Source organism: Mandrillus leucophaeus, unplaced genomic scaffold, assembly GCF_000951045.1.
Source record: "Mandrillus leucophaeus isolate KB7577 unplaced genomic scaffold, Mleu.le_1.0 Scaffold1008, whole genome shotgun sequence".
Lineage (NCBI taxonomy): Eukaryota > Metazoa > Chordata > Mammalia > Primates > Cercopithecidae > Mandrillus > Mandrillus leucophaeus.
The window spans coordinates 1,100,497-1,120,939 of NW_012098188.1; the positions used below are offsets into that span (position 1 = coordinate 1,100,497).

Below are 20,443 nucleotides of genomic sequence, written 5' to 3' on the forward strand. Positions count from 1 at the left end.
CAGTTATTTTGGCAGCCTTGAGTTTTCATAGGCAAGTACTTTAAGGGGGCTAGAGTCATCTATGGGGGTGACCTTGAGCTGTTGAACTTGTTCAAGTCTTTCTAGGCCACTGTGGGGGCCTTGTGGAGAAAAAGACTCAGAGCAGCCTGGATAGAGTCTGGTCCAGGAGACACTTACCACTGAGCATGCCCAATCCATTTATCACAATGGTAGCAACCTGTCCTCATGGAATTACGTTTCCTTCAATAAATCTTGAACAAGAAATAAATGCATCAGCATATGTTTTTTAAAAGTTAAACAGATGTTAAAGGAAGTTTGCTAAAATCCATTTCGTGGACCCCTTTGTGAATACCTGACCTACACAGCTTACCCCTTATGATTTAAAGTTAACTTGCATCCATTTTATGGAATCCCGGGTGCCTGTTTGACCTGCAGACATCTTTCTCCCTTCTTGGTCACTCTCTCAGGGCATCAGCTCTTCACACAGCAACAGCTTCCTGTGTGTGGCCCCTGACTGTCCATTGATGACCAAAGGCTCCTGGACTCGCCAAGTTGCTCACGTAAGACCCAGGGTTCAGAGAGTGAGACAAGTCCTTGCATTGTAAAGTGCCAAAAATTCTAGTATTCTAAAGCACAGTGTTGTTCAGAACATAGTACCCTTGTGAGATCATGTGTGACATTTGTGAAGAACCTGGAACAGATGTTTCCTTAGGAAGCCTCGCAACAGTAAGTGCTTTCAGCTCGCTCAAGGAACTTCAAGTAGGCAAGAAATAAGAGTGGAAACCCTGCGTTACTCCATCAGATCTTGAAAGTTTTCCCTTGGATAAATGTGCCCGTCAGTCACATCAAATCATATCCCCTGCCTCCGTTCGCTATACCACAACAGTGAAGTCTGCTGGGGCGTCTGTGCTCCCTGGGTACACATTCTCCAGGAGGCAGCATCTTACGAGAGAGTGACAAGTATGTCATGTGTAGAGGAGAATGCTAACCGCTTCATGAGAAGGCTCCCCACCATGAACTTGGATAACTGGATGCTGTTTTTTTAACTGACAAATATAAATTTATTTATTTATATTTATTTTTTAATTGACAAATATAAATCGTATATAGTTATCACATACACAACATGTTTTGAAGTATGTATACATTATGGAGTGGCTACGTCAAGCTAATTAACACATCCATCATCTCACTTCCTCTTCATGTTTTGTGGGGATAACACTTAGAATCTAGAATCTGAGTAATTTTCACGTAGCCAAATGTTATTTTTAATGACCTTTGCCTTAATTGTCAATTCAATATCGGTCATAGATATTTATTGAGGGCCCAGCATGTGCCAGCCAAGCATGGCCTCCTAATTGGAAACACAAACCCTAAGAAACTCCAAGCATTGTTGTGTAGCGCAGGGGCCATCCTCACACCCCTACAGCCAGCATTCAGCTTGCTTCATAAGCCATGGATGGAGGTCAAAGGAAAACTGGCTCGCTTTCCCACTGTGTATCTGAAATCACTTTCTATTCCATGCTGCACACATGTACTGCAGGGAAAAAGAATGATTCCTGCCCCTACTCCTGCCTTCCATTCCTAAGAACAGAGGGGTTGGAAAACAGAGGGTAGGAAGTAAGCGGTTTATTCACTGGATGTCTGCGTGGGGTCTTGGGAGCGCAGAGGTTATGGCTCATTCTTGATACATACAACTGAAATAACTGCAGGCAGCTGCTGGAGGTGTTGCAGTGAATCCCAGAGGGTTACAAGGGTGGGAGGAGCCTGATAAAGTTTCCAGGAAGTGATAGCACATGAGCTATGTCTTCGCCCGCAAAGATGCAGGTAACAGCTCAGACTCTGAGCCTTAGGAAGAGGGTGGAGGCCAGAGGGTGGCAGGGTTTCTCTGTAGTCCTCAGGAAGTGAAACTGCCTCACAGGAAGTAAAGTAATATCAATCAGGCAGTTTCTTTCTATGTATATTTGAATATTGTCATTGTTTTTAAAATCACACATGACATACTTCTTTTTTTTCTTCTTTTTTTTTTTTTTGTTGAGACAGTCTTTCTCTGTCACCCATGCTGGAGTGCAGTGGTGTGATCTCGGCTGACTGCAACCTCCGTCTCTTGAGTTCAAGTGATTCTCCTGCCTCAGCCTCTCGAGCAGCTGGGATTACAGGCATGTGCCTCCATGCCTGGCTAATTTTTGTATTTTTAGTAGAGACAGGGTTTCACCATGTTGGTCAGGCTGGTCTGCAACTCCTGACCTCAAGTAATCCACCCACCTCGGCCTCCCAAAGTGCAGGGATTGCAGGCATGAGCCACCATGCCCGGCCAAACTTGACATATTTCTAAGGAGCGAGAAAGAGCAGCTGTCTGTCCACCGCCTGCCCCCCAACCTTGAACCGCATCCCAGGCAGCTTGGTGTTATAGCTGATATTGCCTGTGTCGGCCCTCCTCTCCTGATTTATTTTAATCCTCATATGCCCTTTATTCTTCTGGGTGTTGTTCTTTTCTAGCATTCTGTTTTTGTTTTAAGGACTCAGTAACTTATATGTCTCCGTGAATACTAACTATTATCATGACTGTTGCTTCCTCGCCCACTTTTCTCTGGATTGTCATTTTTTTCTGGCAGATTCCTGTCTTCCGCCTGTTTGAGTCTTCTTCCACAAACACCTGGCAGTGTCTGTTCTGCTCATTCACATTCCAGAAGAGAGCACTTATGTATTCATTTCCTGGGGCTGCTGCCACAAGATACCGAAAACTCAACAACTTCTAATAACAGAAATTGACTCTCTCCCAGTTCTGGAGACCGGAAGTCTGAAATCAAGGTGTCTCAGGGCCACACTCCCTCTGGAGGCTCTAGGGGAGGATCCTTCCTGCGTCTCCCAGCTCCTGAGGGCTCTAGGCATCCCCGGGCTTGTGGCCACATCGCTCCAATCTCTGCCTCCGTTTCCACGTGGCAGAGTGAGCTCATCTCAAGATTTTTAACTTAATTACATCTCCAAAGACGCTTTTTCTAAACAAGGCAGAAGTACCATGGGTGAGGACTTCTGTTTGGGGGTCACCATTCAACCCACTGCTCTCAGTCACACATAGCTTTTGAAGCATAACACCTGCTGTTCAGGCAGTTGCGAAAGTAGCCCCTAAGAAAGACAGCATGCCAAAGCACCTTCCCTATGGTGCGGTGGGGTGACAGGGGCCAGGCACCCTTAAGATGCCCATGCAGGAGGTGGAGGCTAAGCAGAATCCCACAGGTGTGTCTGGTCCTGGGATAGCGTCAGTGTCTTCTCACAGGTAGCCAGGCGGCATCCATCAGCTGACCACATCTTCAGCCCCAGTGGCACGGGCTGTCTTCCATGTCTCACTTTATAGAGCTCTTCCAGACTGAGGCCCAGGACATGGTTATCAGCACACAGCATTAATGACATGCATGGCCCTCTAAGCGGTTCCCTCTCCCCCTTTGCGTTGTCAACCCTAGGTACTCCCTACTTGCTTCTGTTGCTCACTGCACGTCTCAGGTAGTACAGAGAATGTTCAGGCTCGTAGGGTTCTGATGGCCAGATCACCCAACAGAAGAATGCCAAGAACACCTGAGACCGTGCGGCAGCTGCCTGTCTTCTGCCTCTTTCCTTTGTTTAATCCTCTTTAATTGCACATCCCTGTTCTCACCCACCTTGGGTCTCTAGGATGGAGGAAAGCAGGAGCATTTCTTCCCACCCACAGTGCTGATTCTCCACATTCCCCAGTTCTTGCCCTGGAGATGTGTCCTGTGAGCTGATTGTTTGAAGCAACAGATATCTAGATATCTGTCTCTCTGCCCTTCCTGTAAACCCAGGGAAGCATGCCAAGTGCTAGGAGCTGGGAACTGGAGTTCATTTATACACATAATTAAGCAGCTTCTCCCTAGAACAGAACTCCATTTACACTTTTTAGTCTTTTACTTCTCAGGGAAAGCCACTGAGTAAGACAAAGTTTGTGTGTAATCTTTAAAAGATGCAAAACTTTGTGAAGGCATCAGGCAGTTTTGAATCAGGTGATTAGGATTGTTTGTTCCTGACAATACACTGGAGCTTTATCTGATGATAACGACACTGGCTAACACTTATCTGAGGCTTCCTCACCCATGTCACTTTCTAGGCATTGTTCTTGTGAATTAATTCCATGAGGAACATTAATCATTACTCTTTGACACATGACAAAATTGAGGCCCAAAGAGGGCATATAATTGACGGATGTCCCGTAGTCTCTGACTGTGGTCATAGTCTTGTCTTGGCTTTCATCTTCATAGGAGTCCCAAGCATTTTGAAGATCTCAGTATGCTGTGGTGGTGTAAAGCAGTCGTCCAAAACCATTTTTGATTCATTCTCCATCAATAAGAGTGTTGAGCTGCGTTCTAGTCTAGACACATTGGTGTGCATTTGTTTATCTACTCCACTGTTACAGCTGGTACCTTAGAAAGAATTCACAGCAATAGAAATGCAAGAAGGATAAGGTAAAATAAAATAATCGACCGGGCACAGTGGCTCACATCTCTAAGCCCAGGGCTTTGAGAGGCTGAGGCAAGCGGATTACTTGAAACAGAACTTCAAGACTAGCTTAGCTAACATAGGGAGACCCTGTCTCTACAAAACATAAAAAAAATTTACCAGACATGGTGACATGCACCTGTAGTCCCAGCTATTCGGGAGGCTGAGGCTGGAGGATTGTTTGAGCTCAGGAGGTCAAGGCTGCTATGATTGTTTGACTCTACTCCAGCCTGGATAGAGCTGATCCTGTCTCAAAACAATAATAATAAAATAATCTGTTTAAGTGTTTAAAATTAATAGCACCAAAGTACTTTAAGAAAATTTTCTTTATACAGTGTGTTTTACAGAGCCATGTGTTTGAATGTGCTCCATTTTTTAAAAATATTGGTTTAAAATTGTGTGATCCAGCAATTTAAAAATCTTGTTTTAAATTCAGATAGTTTTGATACTCAGCTTTAATCACTGTTTATATCCAGACAGAAGTTCACAATTGGCTAATTTTTTTTTTTTTTAGATGGAGTCTGGCTCTGTCACCCAGGCTGGAGTGGAGTGGCGCTATGTCGGCTCACTGCAACCTCCACTTCCTAGGTTCAAGCGATTCTCCTGCCTCTGCCTCCCAAGTAACTGGGATTACAGGACACACTGCCACGTGTGACTGTCTCTTTAAAAAAAAAATTAGAGCCTTTCTTTTATCTCATCCATCAGTTAGGTTAAGGTTTAAATTGAAATTTAGCTAATAAATGTAGTCCTCTGTGATACTAATCAGTGGTTGTTGCAAACTAATGAAATAGTGTGGCATTTTAGTATTTTTAACTAATGGATTCAAGTTCTGTAGAAGCTCTTCAGGTGGAGTACTTCTACACTGATTGAATATTGTTTTTACGTGTGGAACTGTGTGTATGTGTTCATGAGATCTGTCATTTTCTTGTCTGGCTTTTGTCTGGTTTTGGGATGTAAAATAAGTTGAGAGGTGTTCCCTCCAATTTCCTGAAAAGTCTGTTTAGAATTGGCATTCTTTTTTTTCTTGGAAAGTTGGTAAATTTACCAGCGAGGCCATTTGATCCTAGATGTGGGAAGGAGGTTTTTAACTACGAATTCAATTCCTTTCATAGGCAGAAGGCTATTCAGGTTATTCGTGTCTTCTTGAGGGAGTTTTGTATCTTTCAAAGAATTATCTCATTTCATCTAAATGGTCAAATGTGTTGGCATTAATCCTATAGTAATTAAGTTTTTATCATTTTATCGATGTTAGGATCTGTAGTGATGTCCCCTCTTTCCCTGCTAATGTTGGTACATTTGGATCTTCTGTATTTTTTTGATCAGTTTAGCTAGGAGTCTACTAATTTAATTGCTCTTCTCAAACAACTCACTTTTGATTTAGTTGGTTTTCTGTATTCTACTTTCTATTTCATTGATTTTCTCTCTCGTGTTTATTATTTCCTCCCTTTTATGTGTTTTGGGTTTAATTTGCTCTTTTCCTTCACTTTCTTAAGGTAAAAGCTTAAATCATTGAACTTCTTTCTTTCAGGTTTTCAGTGTGACAACTTAGATCACTTATTTGAGACCTTATTATGTAACATATCACTCAAAGCCATCAGTTTTCCTCTAAGCAATGTTTTAGCCACATCCCAGAAATTTTGATAGTTTTTAGTTCTCTACAAAATATTACCTAGTTTCCCTTTGTGGTTTCATCTTTGACCCGTGTCTTACATAGAAGTGTAACATCCAAATATTTGTGATTTTCTACATTCCTTTCTATTATTAATGTCTATTTTAATTCTGTCATCGTTAGATAAGGTATTCTGTATGATTTTAAGTATTTTATAATTTTTGAGAATAGTTTTATCGCGTATAATAGGATCTTGTTGAATGTTCCATGTGCACTTAAAAATAATGTGGTTTCTGCTGTTGTTGGGAGAAGTATTACATAAACGTCAGCTAGGTCAGGTTGCTTGACAGTGGTTCTGAAGTCTGCTGTATCCTTACTTCTTTTCTGTCTACTTGTTCTATCAATTACTGGTAGAAGAGTTTTAAACTTCCTTCTACGTTTGTGTTTCTCCATTCAGTTCTATTGATTTTTTTCTTTATGCATTCTGAAGCTCTGCTATTGGATGTTTACACATTTAGAATTATGTCTTATTGATGAACTGTGACCTATTTGTCATTATGAAATGTCCCTATTTATCCCCGATGATAGTCATTCATTGTTCTAAAGGCTTGTTTGTTATTAATGTAAGTAACCTGGCTCTCTTTTGAGCAACAGTTATGTGTTATGTAGTTTTCTCTCCTTTTATTTTCAATCTGTGTAGTTATATTTCAAGTAGGTTTCTGTAGACAACATGTAGTTGGGTCTTTTGTTTTTCGTTTTTATTCTGCTAGTGTCTATCTTAGGTGTGTTTATAATACTTATAAAGCCGTTACATAAGGTCATGATCTGCTAATTCCATCTATCTCTGTCATCTATCATTTCTGTGTCTATTTCTCCTTATTGCTTTTTTTCTTTCCCCCCCTCCTGGTTGTGGGTGGTATTTGCTTCTTTGCAGGCATAGTAATTTTTGATTGAATGTTAGACACTATGAATTCTACACCCAGTGGAGTGCTAGATTTTGCTCTATTTCATTTGCTTTATTTAACTTTGTCCTGGAACTACATTATGATCTGTCCATGCCTTCCTTTTAAAAATCTCTAGAGGGTCAGGTGCTCCAGATATCTGTTACCTTACCCTGAGTGACTTTAGGTGTTTGGAAAAAATGACTATGTTGATTCTTTTGTGTAACAGTTGACAAAGTAGGATCATTAAATCATGATATTATTAAAATAGGCATGATTACACAATTATTTAAAATACAGTTTTAGGCCAGGCATGGTGGCTCATGCCTTTAATCCCAGTACTTTGAGAGGCTGAGGCAGGCGAAGCACCTGAGGTCAGGAGTTCGAGACCAGCCTGGACAACATAGCTGGGCGTGGTGGCACGTGCTTGTAGTTCCAGCTACTCGGGAGGCTGAGGCAGGAGAATTGCTTGAACCTGGGAGGCCGAGGTTGAAGTGAACCGAGATCAGCTATTGCACTCCAGCCTGGGCAACAGAGGGAGACCCTGTCTCAAAAATAAAATAAAATTTTAGACAAACCATCACACCTTGTGTGGATTTAGATGTTCCTGTTGTGCATCAGCATAAGTTAAAGGTGGGAAGGACTCCTGGTATTTTCAGTTCTTTCTGATAACTAGTCCTCTCGTAATTGGCTCTATGACGACCTCCATGAATCCATGCGGTCCCTATCGTTAATCCGTATGGCTAATGACAGTGTGAAGATTGTTTTTTCATATGGCACGTTGCTGTTGATCAGCTGTGTTCAGCAACTTTCTTTTGTCCCCTGATCCCTTGTTAAGTAGCGCCACAGCCGTCCCTCAGCTGCAGCCTTCTTCAGCATCTGGTGGAGGCCTTTGTGTAATTTCCTCTCCTTAGCAGGGTGAGCAATGATTGAAGTGTTTTCTGTAGAATACAGCGCTTTTGCGGAAAACACCAAAAACATAGTCCTTGTGTATTTACTGCTTTGGAATAAAATTATGGTTCAGCGAGGCCCTGCCATGGGGCTTTCCCCGGTGCCCTGGCCAGATCCCAGGTCCGGTCACCTCCTGGGCCTGCTCGCTGCCCTTCTCCGCGTTTCATGAAGAGGCCCAGCAGACAAAGCAGCAGTGCCTCCCAGTGCGCTCCTCTTCTGTTCCTTTGGGAAATGCATCGCTCAACCCCCAATAGCTTTTTTGATTTTTTGGTTTGGTTTGTTTTGAGCAGGGATGTTTTGGAGCTGACAACCCCTTTTAGACAATGTGCCCTAGGCCAGAAATTCCTCAAAAGGGGCAGCCTGAGTGTGCTGCCGCACAGCTGGAGGGACCGTCCCTGGAAGAAGGCCTTGTGGTGGAGGCCTCGCTCCTCACCGCAGTACTTCCCTCCTCCTCCACAGGGGCTGAGAAACTCATCATCCACCTGCGGAAACATGGCATCCCCTTTGCGCTGGCCACCAGCTCAGGGTCCGTGTCGTTCGAGATGAAGACGAGCCGCCACAAGGAATTCTTCAGCTTGTTTTCCCACATTGTGCTGGGAGATGACCCTGAAGTGCAGCATGGCAAGCCAGACCCCGACGTCTTCCTAGCTTGTGCCAAGAGATTCTCTCCCCCTCCTGCTATGGAGAAGGTAAGCGGATGCTGGTGACACAGGCCGTGTTCCATGACCACGTTCCACCAGATAATATCTACGTAGTGTTTGCTAAATGTGGAAAGTTGTGGTTTGTGCTGTTGAAGGCCAGTTTGCAGTGCTCCCTAGAACTTGGATATGTGGGCAGGGAGATGGTCTGACTTGGAAGATTTTGTGAGGAATTGTGGCCACACCTAAGTCACCAGGCCAGGGAGACTCAACCAGAATCCACTGGGTCTCAGGGACAGTCTGAGAAGCTTACAGTGCCAGAACAGGGCCTATTCAGACATTTTCCAGGGAAACAGTGGTTCTAATGATGTGGGGCTTAAAACAGTCTTCTTGTCTAGGTGCAGGCTTTAAGGTGAGTAGTCACTGCAGTTCAGATGTAAATCACTGAAACTCACTTCCCCTCCCCAACTGCTTATAGAGTGCTCATTGGTTACTGCAGAGCTTTTGCTTGTGTAGTGACGTTGGGTTTTTATCGCCAAGTTTTTGGACTTCCATCCATTTCTCCATTGGAAAGTGGCAGCTGGTGGGCTTGTATACTGTGGCAGCCCCTGTCCTGCACCGCGGCTTCTTGACCATGTAGGGTATGCGGTGGAGATGGCCCCTGGCTCCCTCTTCTTGTTATACAAGGCTCCTTCCCAGGTGACCTGGGCAGAGCGTTTAGGGAGCTGACTGCTCGTGGTGGCTGGGCCTGGCTCCAGATTTCTCTGACCGCTCTGTGACTGCCAAGATGGAGTCCTTGGCCTGAATGATCTGCAGATAGAGATTCCAGAATCACAGCAAATCACCCTTGAAAGGGGGGCTCCCGCTGGCGATGTAAGTGTAAGCAGCTGGGGAGGGCATTCGTCGGGGAGTCCCTACAAATGCCTGCTTCCCCTGGGTTCCTGCATGTGAGGACTTGTGTGGTTTGTGGGGAAGAGCCTTTCAGTGAGAGGTCTTTTTCAGGCCTCACCTCTCATCACTAACGAGTGATACCAATCATGAGCTCAGGGAAATTACTCAGAAACCTCCTTCCCAATAAAGCTGAGCTACTGGAGTAGTCTTGAAAGACCTGGTTTTTGTTGTTGTTGTTGTTGTTGTTGTTGTTTTGTTCTGTTTTTTGCCCAGGGTGCAACTTACTACCTTGAACCTATAGAGGCAGCCGGAACCTGTGCCTCAGTACACAGGCCTCTGATTCTCTGAAGCTAAGTGGGCATCCAGCAATTCACTTGAATTCTGACACTGACTCCTACGATTAGCCCAGACCCCGAAGGTTAAGGCCCCAGTCCTACAAGACGCCCATCGCACATTCCAGGGGCCACCTGTACTTCTGATTGGCTGCAAATTGGGGGTTCCTGTGATCCTCTCTTCAGGTCTAATAATTCCCTAACATGACTGACAGAGCTCAGGAAAACACTTTCATACACTTGCTGCTTTGTTATGAAGGGTAAAATTCAGGGACAGCCAAATGGAAGCAAGGCATTGGGCAAGGTACAGCAGGTGATTGCAGCGCTCCCCTGCCACCTCTGGGCACATGACCCTCCCAGCACCTCCATGTGCTCACCAAACTCAAAGCTCCCCAGGCCCCTCATGTAGAGGTTTTTATGGAGCTTTCTTATGTAGCTGTGAATGATGACATCACTGCCGATTGCTCATTGAACTCAATCCAGGCCAAGGTGCCCTCCCTGGAGATGAGGGGGAGGGCTGAAAGTTCCAGTCTTGTTTGTTTGTTTGTTTGTTTGTTTGTTTGTTTTGAGATGGAGCCTCGTTCTGTTGCCCAGGCTGGAGTGCAGTGGCATGATCTCGGCTCACTGCAACCTCTACCTCCCGGGTTCCAATAATTCTCCTGCCTCACCCTCCCGAGTACTCAGGATTACAGGCGTGTGCCATCATGCCTGGCTAATTTTTGTATTTTTAGTAGAGACAGGGTCTCATCATGTTGGTCAGGCTGGTCTCGAACTCCTGGCTTCAGGTGATCCACCTGCCTCAGCCTCCCAAAGTGTTGGGATTGCAGGCATGAGCCACTGTGCCCAGACCCAATCTTCTAATCGCATATTTGATCTTTCTGATGTCCAGACGCTGTCCTAAAGCTATCCTGGGTCCACCAGAGGCACTTCATTAGGTTGAAAATGGCTTGTTAATGACTCAGGAATTCCAAGTGTTTTAGGAGCTCTATATCATGAACTGGGGACAAAAACTAGGTGTGTAATTTTTATGATGCCATAGCTATAAACAGTCATTGAAAGACAGTGGGACATTCTTAGCAATACACATACCTGGGCTGATTGAAATCTCATTCCTGATTTAAGTCTCATTACTGAATTCAACTTGACTGCAATTGCTTGACATGGGACATGCCTGAGACCTCCCAGCTAGTAAGTCAGAGAGTCAAGGCTGAGCCTGCAGGTGCGGCTGGAACAGGTCCCAGTGGGAACATGTATCTGCTTCTTATGTCTGGACATGGTGTATGTCTGCATGCTTGGCATCCTGTTACAAATTCCACTGAAACATGTTCATTTTTCCTCAGAATTTCCCCCTTATGAAAGAATTATTCCATAGCTTCAGGCTATAAAGTCTTCTTCCCAGAAACACCATTTTTGTTGTTGTTTAACCTGAGTTATTGTTCACTAGAAAAGTGAAGGTGCTGCACTCCATACACTATGTGTCAGAATCGATCGGAGTATGTTGGCACTTGCATTCAGTTCTGTATTTACAAGCTGATAAAGACAAGGTAAAATATTTGCCTTGTTAACATGAGCTGTTCTGTAGCTAAGGCAATTAAACGGAATTTCAAGTACAGGCAGTCCTTGTTTTGCAAGGCACTCTGTTAATGGAAACATGGTGTTTCCATGTGGGGTTTTTTGGTGTTGGTTTGGTTTTGTTTTGTTCTGTTTTTCAGATAGGGTCCCCTTTGTTGTCCAGGCCATTGGTGGCAGTAGCACAATCATAGCTCATTGCAGCCTCCATTTCCTGGGCTTAAGCAATCCTTCTGCCTCTGCCTCCCAAGTAGCTGGGAGCACAGGCACACACCACCATGCACAGCCGGGCGTGGCAACCAACACCTGTAATCCCAGCACTTTGGGATGCTGAGGCAGGAGGATGCTTGAGCCCAGTAGCTTGAGACCAGCCAGGTCAACATAGCCTGACCCTGTCTCCACAAGCAATTAGCCATGTTTTAAAATGTTTATGGAAGCAGTGTGTATGTGGAAAGCACATGCTGCCATTGCATGGGACCAGTTATGGTGAAGCCCACAAAGCAAGGGCCCTCATGAGCAGGACTTTCTCTCACAAGGTACCCTGCAAAAAGAGACCCACGGAATGAACTGTTTTAACATCCGGTTGTTCTCATTGACAATGCTTGTTTTAGACTTGTCAAAGAAAAATGAGCAGTTACATTTTTTAAAAGTCATTTAGCTCTTAGAAAGTTCTAAACATTTTCCTTATTATTAATCTACATTTACTTACAGATGTATTTATCTCTCATACTTCTTACTTAAAGACAGTTACACATTTTGGGTTTTCCTCCTGTGATGTGCATATTATAATACTAAAGGAAGATTTTCCCAAACTCCTGCCAGGGAAGCAGCCCAGGTTTTGTACTTGGCGTTTGTGTCAGGAATACAGGAGGCAGTGGCCAAGGGGTGTGTGGATGATCTTGGAGCTCTTCAGTCAGGCAGGCCCTGCTCTTCCTCTTGGCCGCAGTGTGGGTGTGAGCTCACAGGGGCAGCATGCCTCCGGAGTTCAAGGGCATTCCATTACATCAGCAGTCACTGAAGAGATTTCTGAATCTCTTAGGGAATTGATCATGCCATAGGTGTCACCAGGTTAATTAGGCACAGTAGTAGTAGTCATAGGAAAGTAGTCAAAAACAAATAGGATCAAAGGGTTATTAATTATGTTAAATATTAATTCCCATCCTACTAGGAGAAAGTGTCCAACAGAGCCGACATTAAAGAATCAAGTTTTCACTGAGAATATTTTCTAAGTTATTCATGTATCATTATTTTGTTCTAAAAAATATAAAGCAAACATAAGGCCACCTTCAGGAGCCCCCCAGACCCCACCTTCAAGCTAATGAGCACCCATTGAGTGAAAGCACCCGCCCGCTGTGTGTCAGGCAGGGTGCGACATCTGCCAACACATCCCCTGAAGGCCAGAGACCCAGTGGGTAGAGGGCCTCCATGTGCCAAACGCCAGGTCCTGAGACTTGCGAGTGTGAGCACACTCACTGACTGGCCGGGACTTGAGAGACCAAGCTGGGAGGCACCCCAGGGCTCTCTGTTCCCAGCCACAAAAACGCCATCGTTGTTGTGAAACAAAAATGACGGCATTGCTTACATACCACTTCTAGGGTTGATATTTATTACAAGTAAAACCAGAAATCAAAAATCAATTTTTTTTTTTGAGACAGAGTCTTGCTCTGTTGCCTAGGCTGGAGTGCAGTGGCACGATCTCGGCTCACTGCAACCTCTGCCTCCTGGGTTCAAGTGATTCTCCTGTCTCAGCCTCCCAAGTAGCTGGGATTACAGGCATGTGCCACCACACCTGGCTAATTTTTTTTAATTTTTAGTAGAGATGGGGTTTCACCATGTTGGCCAGGCTGGTCTTGAACTCCTGACTTCAGGTGATGCCCACCTCGGCCTCCCAAAGTGCTGAGATTACAGGAGTGAGCCACCGTTCCTGGCTGTAAATCAATTTTTTACAGCCTAGCCATCACTACTTTGCGTGTTTTAGTTTTCTTCTACTTCTTAATGTTGTTTTAGGAGCTGAATTTCAGGTTTTAAAAAAATATATTTTTGTTCTTGTTTTTCTGTTCTATTTTCAAGGAAGTAATAAATGTTAAACTGCATAAATAGGTAGAGTAGACTCATTTTACCAGCGTGAGTTTTGTGTATATTCGGTATCTGTCTTTTTTTGTTTAATACCAGGGTTGAAGTTGTGAGATAATATTCACAATTAGTAAACAAGGAACGTGGTAGATTCTACTGTTTTTCCTGGAAACCTGCATATTTCTTAATGAATAAGGGCTAAGTCCACATAAATAGGTAGATTGGGCTCATTTCACCAGCCTTTAGACATTTCTACTCACAGCCCAAACTATTATGCTATCACCTTGTTAAGAATACAGTCTTACAGGTGGTGGTTCATGCTTGTAATCCCAGCACTTTGAGAGTCCAAGGTGGGAGGATCACTTGAGCTCAGGAGTTCAAGACAAGCCTGGGAAACATAGCGAAACCCTGTCTCTACAAAAAATAATAATAATGATGATGATAAATTTGCCAGGTGTGATGGCACCTGCCTGTAGTCTCAGCTACTTAGGAGGCTGAGGTGGGAGAATCACCTGAGCCTAGGAGGTGGAAGTTGCAGTGAGCCGAGATCATGCCACTGCCCTCCAGCCTGGGTGACAGAGCAAGACTCTGTCTCAAAGGAAAAAAAGAAAATAGAGAATACATTCTGGGTGGTGGCTTAGGGATACGGGTGTTCTGTGAAATTCTTTGAACTGTGCTGTAGGCTGGACCATCTCTACAGTGCGATGTTGGGGGAGGCAGCTCTGCCTAGTGTGACAGGCAGACCAAAAGTTCATTCAGGCACAAATTAGAGCATCATAGGGGAACTGGGGATGGCACAGGGCCTGAGATAAATGCTCAGCATTTTTACAGAGAAGAACAGAGGATGGGATTGGTGCTCAGCAGGACAAGTCCAGCAGGAGTGCAGCCAACACAGAATCAATCGTGAGGACTTTGGAAACCAAGCAGAAAAGTTTACACATGGTGCAATACGCATTTGAGCTCACTGGAAATTCTTAGAAGGACACTTTGGCCATGTCTGTGTTTTAGAGCTCAGTGGAGTACAGGGTGACGGATTAGAAATAGGCAGTAAGGGAGGAGGAAGTGCCAGGTGTGATTCCAATGTGATTCCTTCAGGGAACTTAGAGTTCAGTTAGAAAAAAATTAGTAATGTCAAAAGTTACAGGAGGCTTAGGAGAAAGCAAAATTAAGAAAACTGTCACTGGGCATATATTCATATCAACTTGTACCAAATTTGAAGAACTTTTTGCATCTCTGCGACTCCTAGATTTAAAAAAAAAAATGAAAAAAAGATGTAGCTAGTTAAAAATATATGTATTTTTCTAATACCTGTAACTACATGTGAAACTCACACAAAGTTTCATCTTATCCTTACCATACATTGCATATGTCCCAAAAGAATGCAGACAGGAGCAGGCAGGCTGTCAGTGTGAGCTGACCTCTGTAACTGGAACTTCTTTTCCTCTGAGAATAATAGAGAACAAATAGCTATATACTACTTATGTTCAATTTAAAGTTAATATTTGGGCCAGGCTCAGTGGCTCACACCTGTAATCCCAGCACTTTGGGAGGCCAAGGCGGGTGGATCACTTGAGGTCAGGAGTTTGAGACCTGCCCAGCCAACATGGTGAAACCTCATCTCTACTAAAAATACAAAAATGAACTAGGCATGGTGGTGCACGCCTGTAATCCCAGCTACTTGGGAGGCTGAGGCAGGAGAATCACCTGAACCTGGGAGGCAGAGGCTACAGTGAGCCGAGATTGTGCCATTGCACTCCAGCCTGGGCGACAAGCAAGACCTCTTCAAAAAAAAAAAAAAAAAAAAAAAAAAAAGTTAATATTTGGTGACCAACTGAGCTTTGCTGGGCCTCTGGTTTTTGGGAGATTAGATGTTCCTTGAATCAGCTTCTTACCCTGCAACACTGAGTTAGGGGCTCAGCCACACTGGAGCTGCTCCAGAGGGTGAGGAGCGTCACCTGCCATTGTTTGCCACCCTCTGTGGGCCTCAGGGCCCCACAGCCTGGGTCCTCATTGCTCCAGCCTCAAGGCCACCTCCTCCTGTCACCCATTATCACTGAACAAAGTAGGCGTGCCTCTAGTCACTTATCCTTGGTATTATTTCATTTCCCTTTCTCCCTTCTTTCATTATTTAAAAAAAACATAACAACAAGGACCTTCACGGATACTGTCCTTATACTTCTTTTCTTTCATTGAACTTGCCTTTGGGCTTGGTGTCCCTCCTGAGTTTCCTGGCATGAGGGCACTTGCTGAAACCAAATTGCACTGTCAGAGGAAATGTGTTTCCTTTACCCTCTTAGGTGCAGTGATTGGGGGCCTGTAAGTCAAACTAACAAAAGACAGACTGTCAAGAGTAAAGATAGATTTGTATTTACATACAACCAAGGAGATCACAGAAAAATGTGACTCAAGGAGGCAATTAGAATATCGGATTTGTATGTCATCTTAACATGGGTGGGAGAGGGGCAGAAGGGCACACAGAAGAATAAACCACTTAGGAAAACTAAGTGGGCCGTTAGGAGACTAGATAGGGGATAAGATAGTTTTATAACATCTTTTAGAGCAATTTCTCATCCAGGTGCGACAGGTGCTGACTTCTTATCTTTGGTGATAAGACTCACACTTCCCTGTTTGTGAAACCCCTGAGCATTGGATGTATGAGGGCGGAGGGCTAAATTCTTCTGGAAGGCTTTCCTTAGAAAGGGAAGGGAGTGCAGAAGCCTTCTGTTCCTGTACTTGATGCTTACTGTCTTCAGCTCTAATAACCCTCATGCCACTGTGGCATGTTCTGCAGTCATCTGCTTCTCCCCAACACCCCATCGTTACTCCCCTGCCCCTTCTCTGAATGCCCAGCACCCAGCACCAACGACAGGCCCTCTGCCTGCCCAGCGCACATGGCATTCTTGTTTCTAAACGACCCTGAGGTGCCCAGCCCCTGGTTCTCAGGTCCTGCCTTTATCCAGCCCGAGCAGCCTTACATCCATGTCCAGAACACTAGCCTTGGGTCATCTTGCTGTCCCAGATGACCCCGGTGTCCCTCAGTCTCGTTCCCATGTTAGTTGCCAGGTGCCACAGTCCCTGTTTCTGACCGCATCCTCGCCTCCTCACTTTCCTCCACATTGGGGGGCATTTCATCCTGGCGTCTGCTGCTCCTGACTGTTGAGACCACAGACATCCGTCTCCCATGCTCCTCCGCAGCGTCTCCCTCTGCTGGCTGCACCATGCCCATCCGCCCTCATCCACTGCTCCCACTGTTTCTCTCTGCACTTCCTCTCACCCAGGAAGTTCAGCAGTCCCCAAATGTCAGCGTCTGTGTGTGTGCAGCTGTTGTTTCGGTGTTCGTCTCACTCTGTCCCATCCCCCTGGGTGATCTCATCTGCTACTTGTCGTCACTATGCCTGACTCAAATCTTGGTTTCTGAACAGCTGTAGAGTCCTGGGCCCAGTGGTCTGGAAAAGGGCCTTGGGAAAATCTTATGTAAAAGTTCAGCCAGGCCACACTTACTAGGAGTCTCAATAGAGGTTCTCCCACCTTAAATCTACTCTTGGGGACCCTGCTGCTTGTCTGAGCCCCAGGCTCATTAATCTGCACCGCCTGAAATCATGAGCACCTCTGAAAACACGACAACACTCAGCATTTTCCCACATTCTCCTTCAGCCTGCTCCTGTCACTCCAGGCACCCTGGAGTCCCTCAGCCAACCTTGAAGCTTCTCATTGCACGAGGATTCTGTCTCCTCACATGCCATCTGCAGCCAGCAACCTCCTTTATCCATCCACTTCTTAGGCCTTCTCTTCTGAAAACCTCTCTTGTCCTCATTTGTACATTCCTTCCCTTCCTGAATTGAGGCTGTGAGTAGCAGCTGCTGTGTTGACTTCAAGGTCCATTCCTAGCCTGAGAACATAGACTCCTCCCCGGTCCCCACACCCACATCAGAGGCTGTCAACGCACGATATACAGAAGCAGAAGCCAACAGACATGGAAGCCAGTCACTGATTCTGTAGGTAAAGAAACAGATTCACATCAAGGGACTCAATTCCCCTCCGTAAACTTTTACTGAACCTTTCATGTATGTGCCATTTTATCGGATTGCAAGATGCCAGGAATAGTGAGTGATTTAGGAGCACACACTGTCATTTAGTTTTAATAATAGCCAATGTCATTTCTTACTTAACTAGAATTTAGTAGTTATTTCTTGCTCTTTGATTTTCCGTTCTTATAAACTCTTGGCAGAGAAACCCTACATTCCCAGCTATAGTGTGGCCTTCTATATTAGTCTGTTTTCATGCTTCTAATGAAGACATACGCAAAACTGGGTAATTTATACAGGAAAGAGGTTTAACGGACTCACAATTCCACATGACTGGGGAAGCCTCACAATCATGGCAGAAGGCAAGGAGCAGCAAGTCATGTCTTACATGGATGGCAGCAGGCAAAAAGAGAGCTTATGCAGGGAATCTCTCTCTTATAAAACCATCACATCTCATGAGACTTACTATCACGAGAATAGCACGGGAAAGACCTGCCCCCCTGATTCAGTTACCTCCACCGAGTCCCTCCCACAACGTGTGGGAATTGCGGAAGCTACAATTCAAGATGAGATTTGGGTAGGGACACAGCCAAACTCTATCACCTTCTTTTTCTTTTCCTGTAGTGTTCCCCACAAATAGAGAAGGCATTCCACTTCTGTATTGTTATTTCACAAACCCCGACTGACACCTATTCTCGTGATCCTTGTCTCCATCTCCTGCCACTACAGCTGTAGCGATGTCAATGAGGAGGCTGTCTTTTTCACCTTCTGGCTCTCCTCCTCCCCTTGGGTGCATCATCAGCTTTGATAGGAGGTGGAGCTGTGCTTTGGCCAGGTCACAGCACAGTGAGTGTTCTGGCTTCTTGGCAAACCCATAGCCACCTGTGTTCCTCCAGACTGGTTTCCAGGGCTTACAGTTGAGGCAGAATCTGTCCTCCTCTGATGGAGAGCTGCACGTCATTCTTGGGGAACTTGGGGCATTGCAGTGTTGATTTCAGGTTCACAGCCCTGCAGAGACCTCGACACAGGTTGCATACACATGGGTCCCTGTACTGTTTTGCAGAATTACGCCAGAGCTGAGCCATTCTTGGGGCACAGGGGTCTCTGGGAAAACACAAATTAGAGGCATGAGGCCCTTCTGCACTCTGTCAAATGCAGAGAAGTGAAGAAATAATTTCACTAAATGCTAGAGAAAAACAGCAAATCTCAGAACAGAATGAACTTCTGTCCTCTCGTAATTACTCTTCATATGTCTTGCCTTCAGATATCTTCTTTATGCTTGACTGGAGAAATTCCAGGATGGCACTGTGCCCTGTGCTTTGTGTGGAGAAAATACTGATGGATGAATCCCTGGACCACTATTTCCCTTTTAAAGGCAGATACTTGTATAACAATGGAAAATGTAACAAGGCTTCATTTAATCAGCACTGTGCCTGTGTGTGTGTGTGTGAACGTGTGCATGCATGTGCACATGCACACACGTGTGTGTGTGATTGATATGTGTTATGGAAAAAGCTCATGTCTCTGGAAATACTTTCCAGCAAAAAACATCTAATAGCTTAATCTTTATAGCAGTGCAGGTTTTGGCCCTTTAACTTCCCTGATGTTGTAAACTAAAAAATTGCAGTCTCCATATACATTTTACTGCATCCTCTAACACAGGAGTCCCCAATCCCCTAGCCACGGACCAGTACTCCATGGCCCGTTAGGATAAGCAGGGTGCACAGCAGGAAGTGAGCGGCGAGCGAGGCAGCATTACCACCTAGCTCCGCCTCCTGTCTGATGAGAGGCAGCATTAGATTCCCACAGGAGCATGAACCCTAGTGTGAACTGTACATGCAGGGGATCTGAGTTGTGTGCTCCCTATGAGAATCTAATGCCTGATGATCTGAGGTGAAACAGTTTCATCCCAAAACCAGCCCCTTTCACCCCTTACCCGTCTAGGAAAAATTGTCTTCTATGAAACTGGTTCCTGGTGCCGAAATGCTGGGAACCAGTGCTCTAAAACATGTATTTTTTTTTATTTCTTGACTGTCACTCAAATGCCTTAAAAAGTCCATGCCTCGTAGTTCCTTGAAACACTTTTTAAAAGAACTAGTAGCCACTGTCAGTACAAATGCCACTACCCTACTCGGGGTATTTCGTTAGGTTGGCTGGTGACCAGCTGCGCATTTTTGGTAATAATACTGTGTTCACTGAGTCTTTTTGATAGCGAGGTTTCGAAGAACTAGCCAGTAAAAATAGAATCCGGACACTATCCCGCCATACCCTAGTGCATCAAGTTCTTTGGTCCTGCATTACCAGTTGTCTTCTACAATTGTGTCAATTTTCAAAATATCTTTTAGCTTTTAACTAGTAACTATTACTAGTAATTATTGGATGTTTGGGGCTAAAACCTTGCTAAATGTTTAGCATCTCATTTAATGTAGTACCACAGATTATTGGCAGATTTGAGCATTGTTTCTCTTCACTGCGGTTGGAGGAGAATGGTATATTGAATACAGAGAACATGTGACCCGTAAGTAGCGCTAGTGCTATTTGTATGTATGGCTCCCCACATTGCATTGCATAACATTGCCATAGTTGAGGAATCTGCTTTTTAAAAGTGTTTAGCCTGGGCTAATTTGCAATAAAGCCCGTGAACTCTCCCACCCCTGGACATGGTGTACCTTCCTTGTACCTTGTACCTTCCTCACCCGATCTGGCCTTCACAATGCATGTGTACACATTCTCGGACTTGCCCTCACCCAAACTAGAATAGTGAGAATAACCAGCGAATTCAGCCTTGTTATGTTTGGGGATTTATACGAGGATCAAGGTGGCATTTCAGATTGTTGTGAAACAGATGGATCAGTCAGGAAATAATACCGGGGTAGCTGTCTTGCCAGTGGAGAGGGGGACATAA

The 20,443-nt window shown here is 44.8% G+C and overlaps 1 protein-coding gene across 1 annotated transcript in view; it reads left to right on the top strand.

Annotated features, from left to right (window-relative positions):
- The window catches only part of HDHD1 (haloacid dehalogenase-like hydrolase domain containing 1), an 81,836-nt gene that overhangs the window by 43,361 nt on the left and 18,032 nt on the right, over nt 1–20,443 (top strand). The window contains exon 6 of the mRNA XM_011974204.1: nt 8,470–8,699. Coding sequence (XP_011829594.1) covers nt 8,470–8,699 — 230 coding nt within the window. The remainder of the gene's footprint in view (nt 1–8,469; nt 8,700–20,443) is intronic.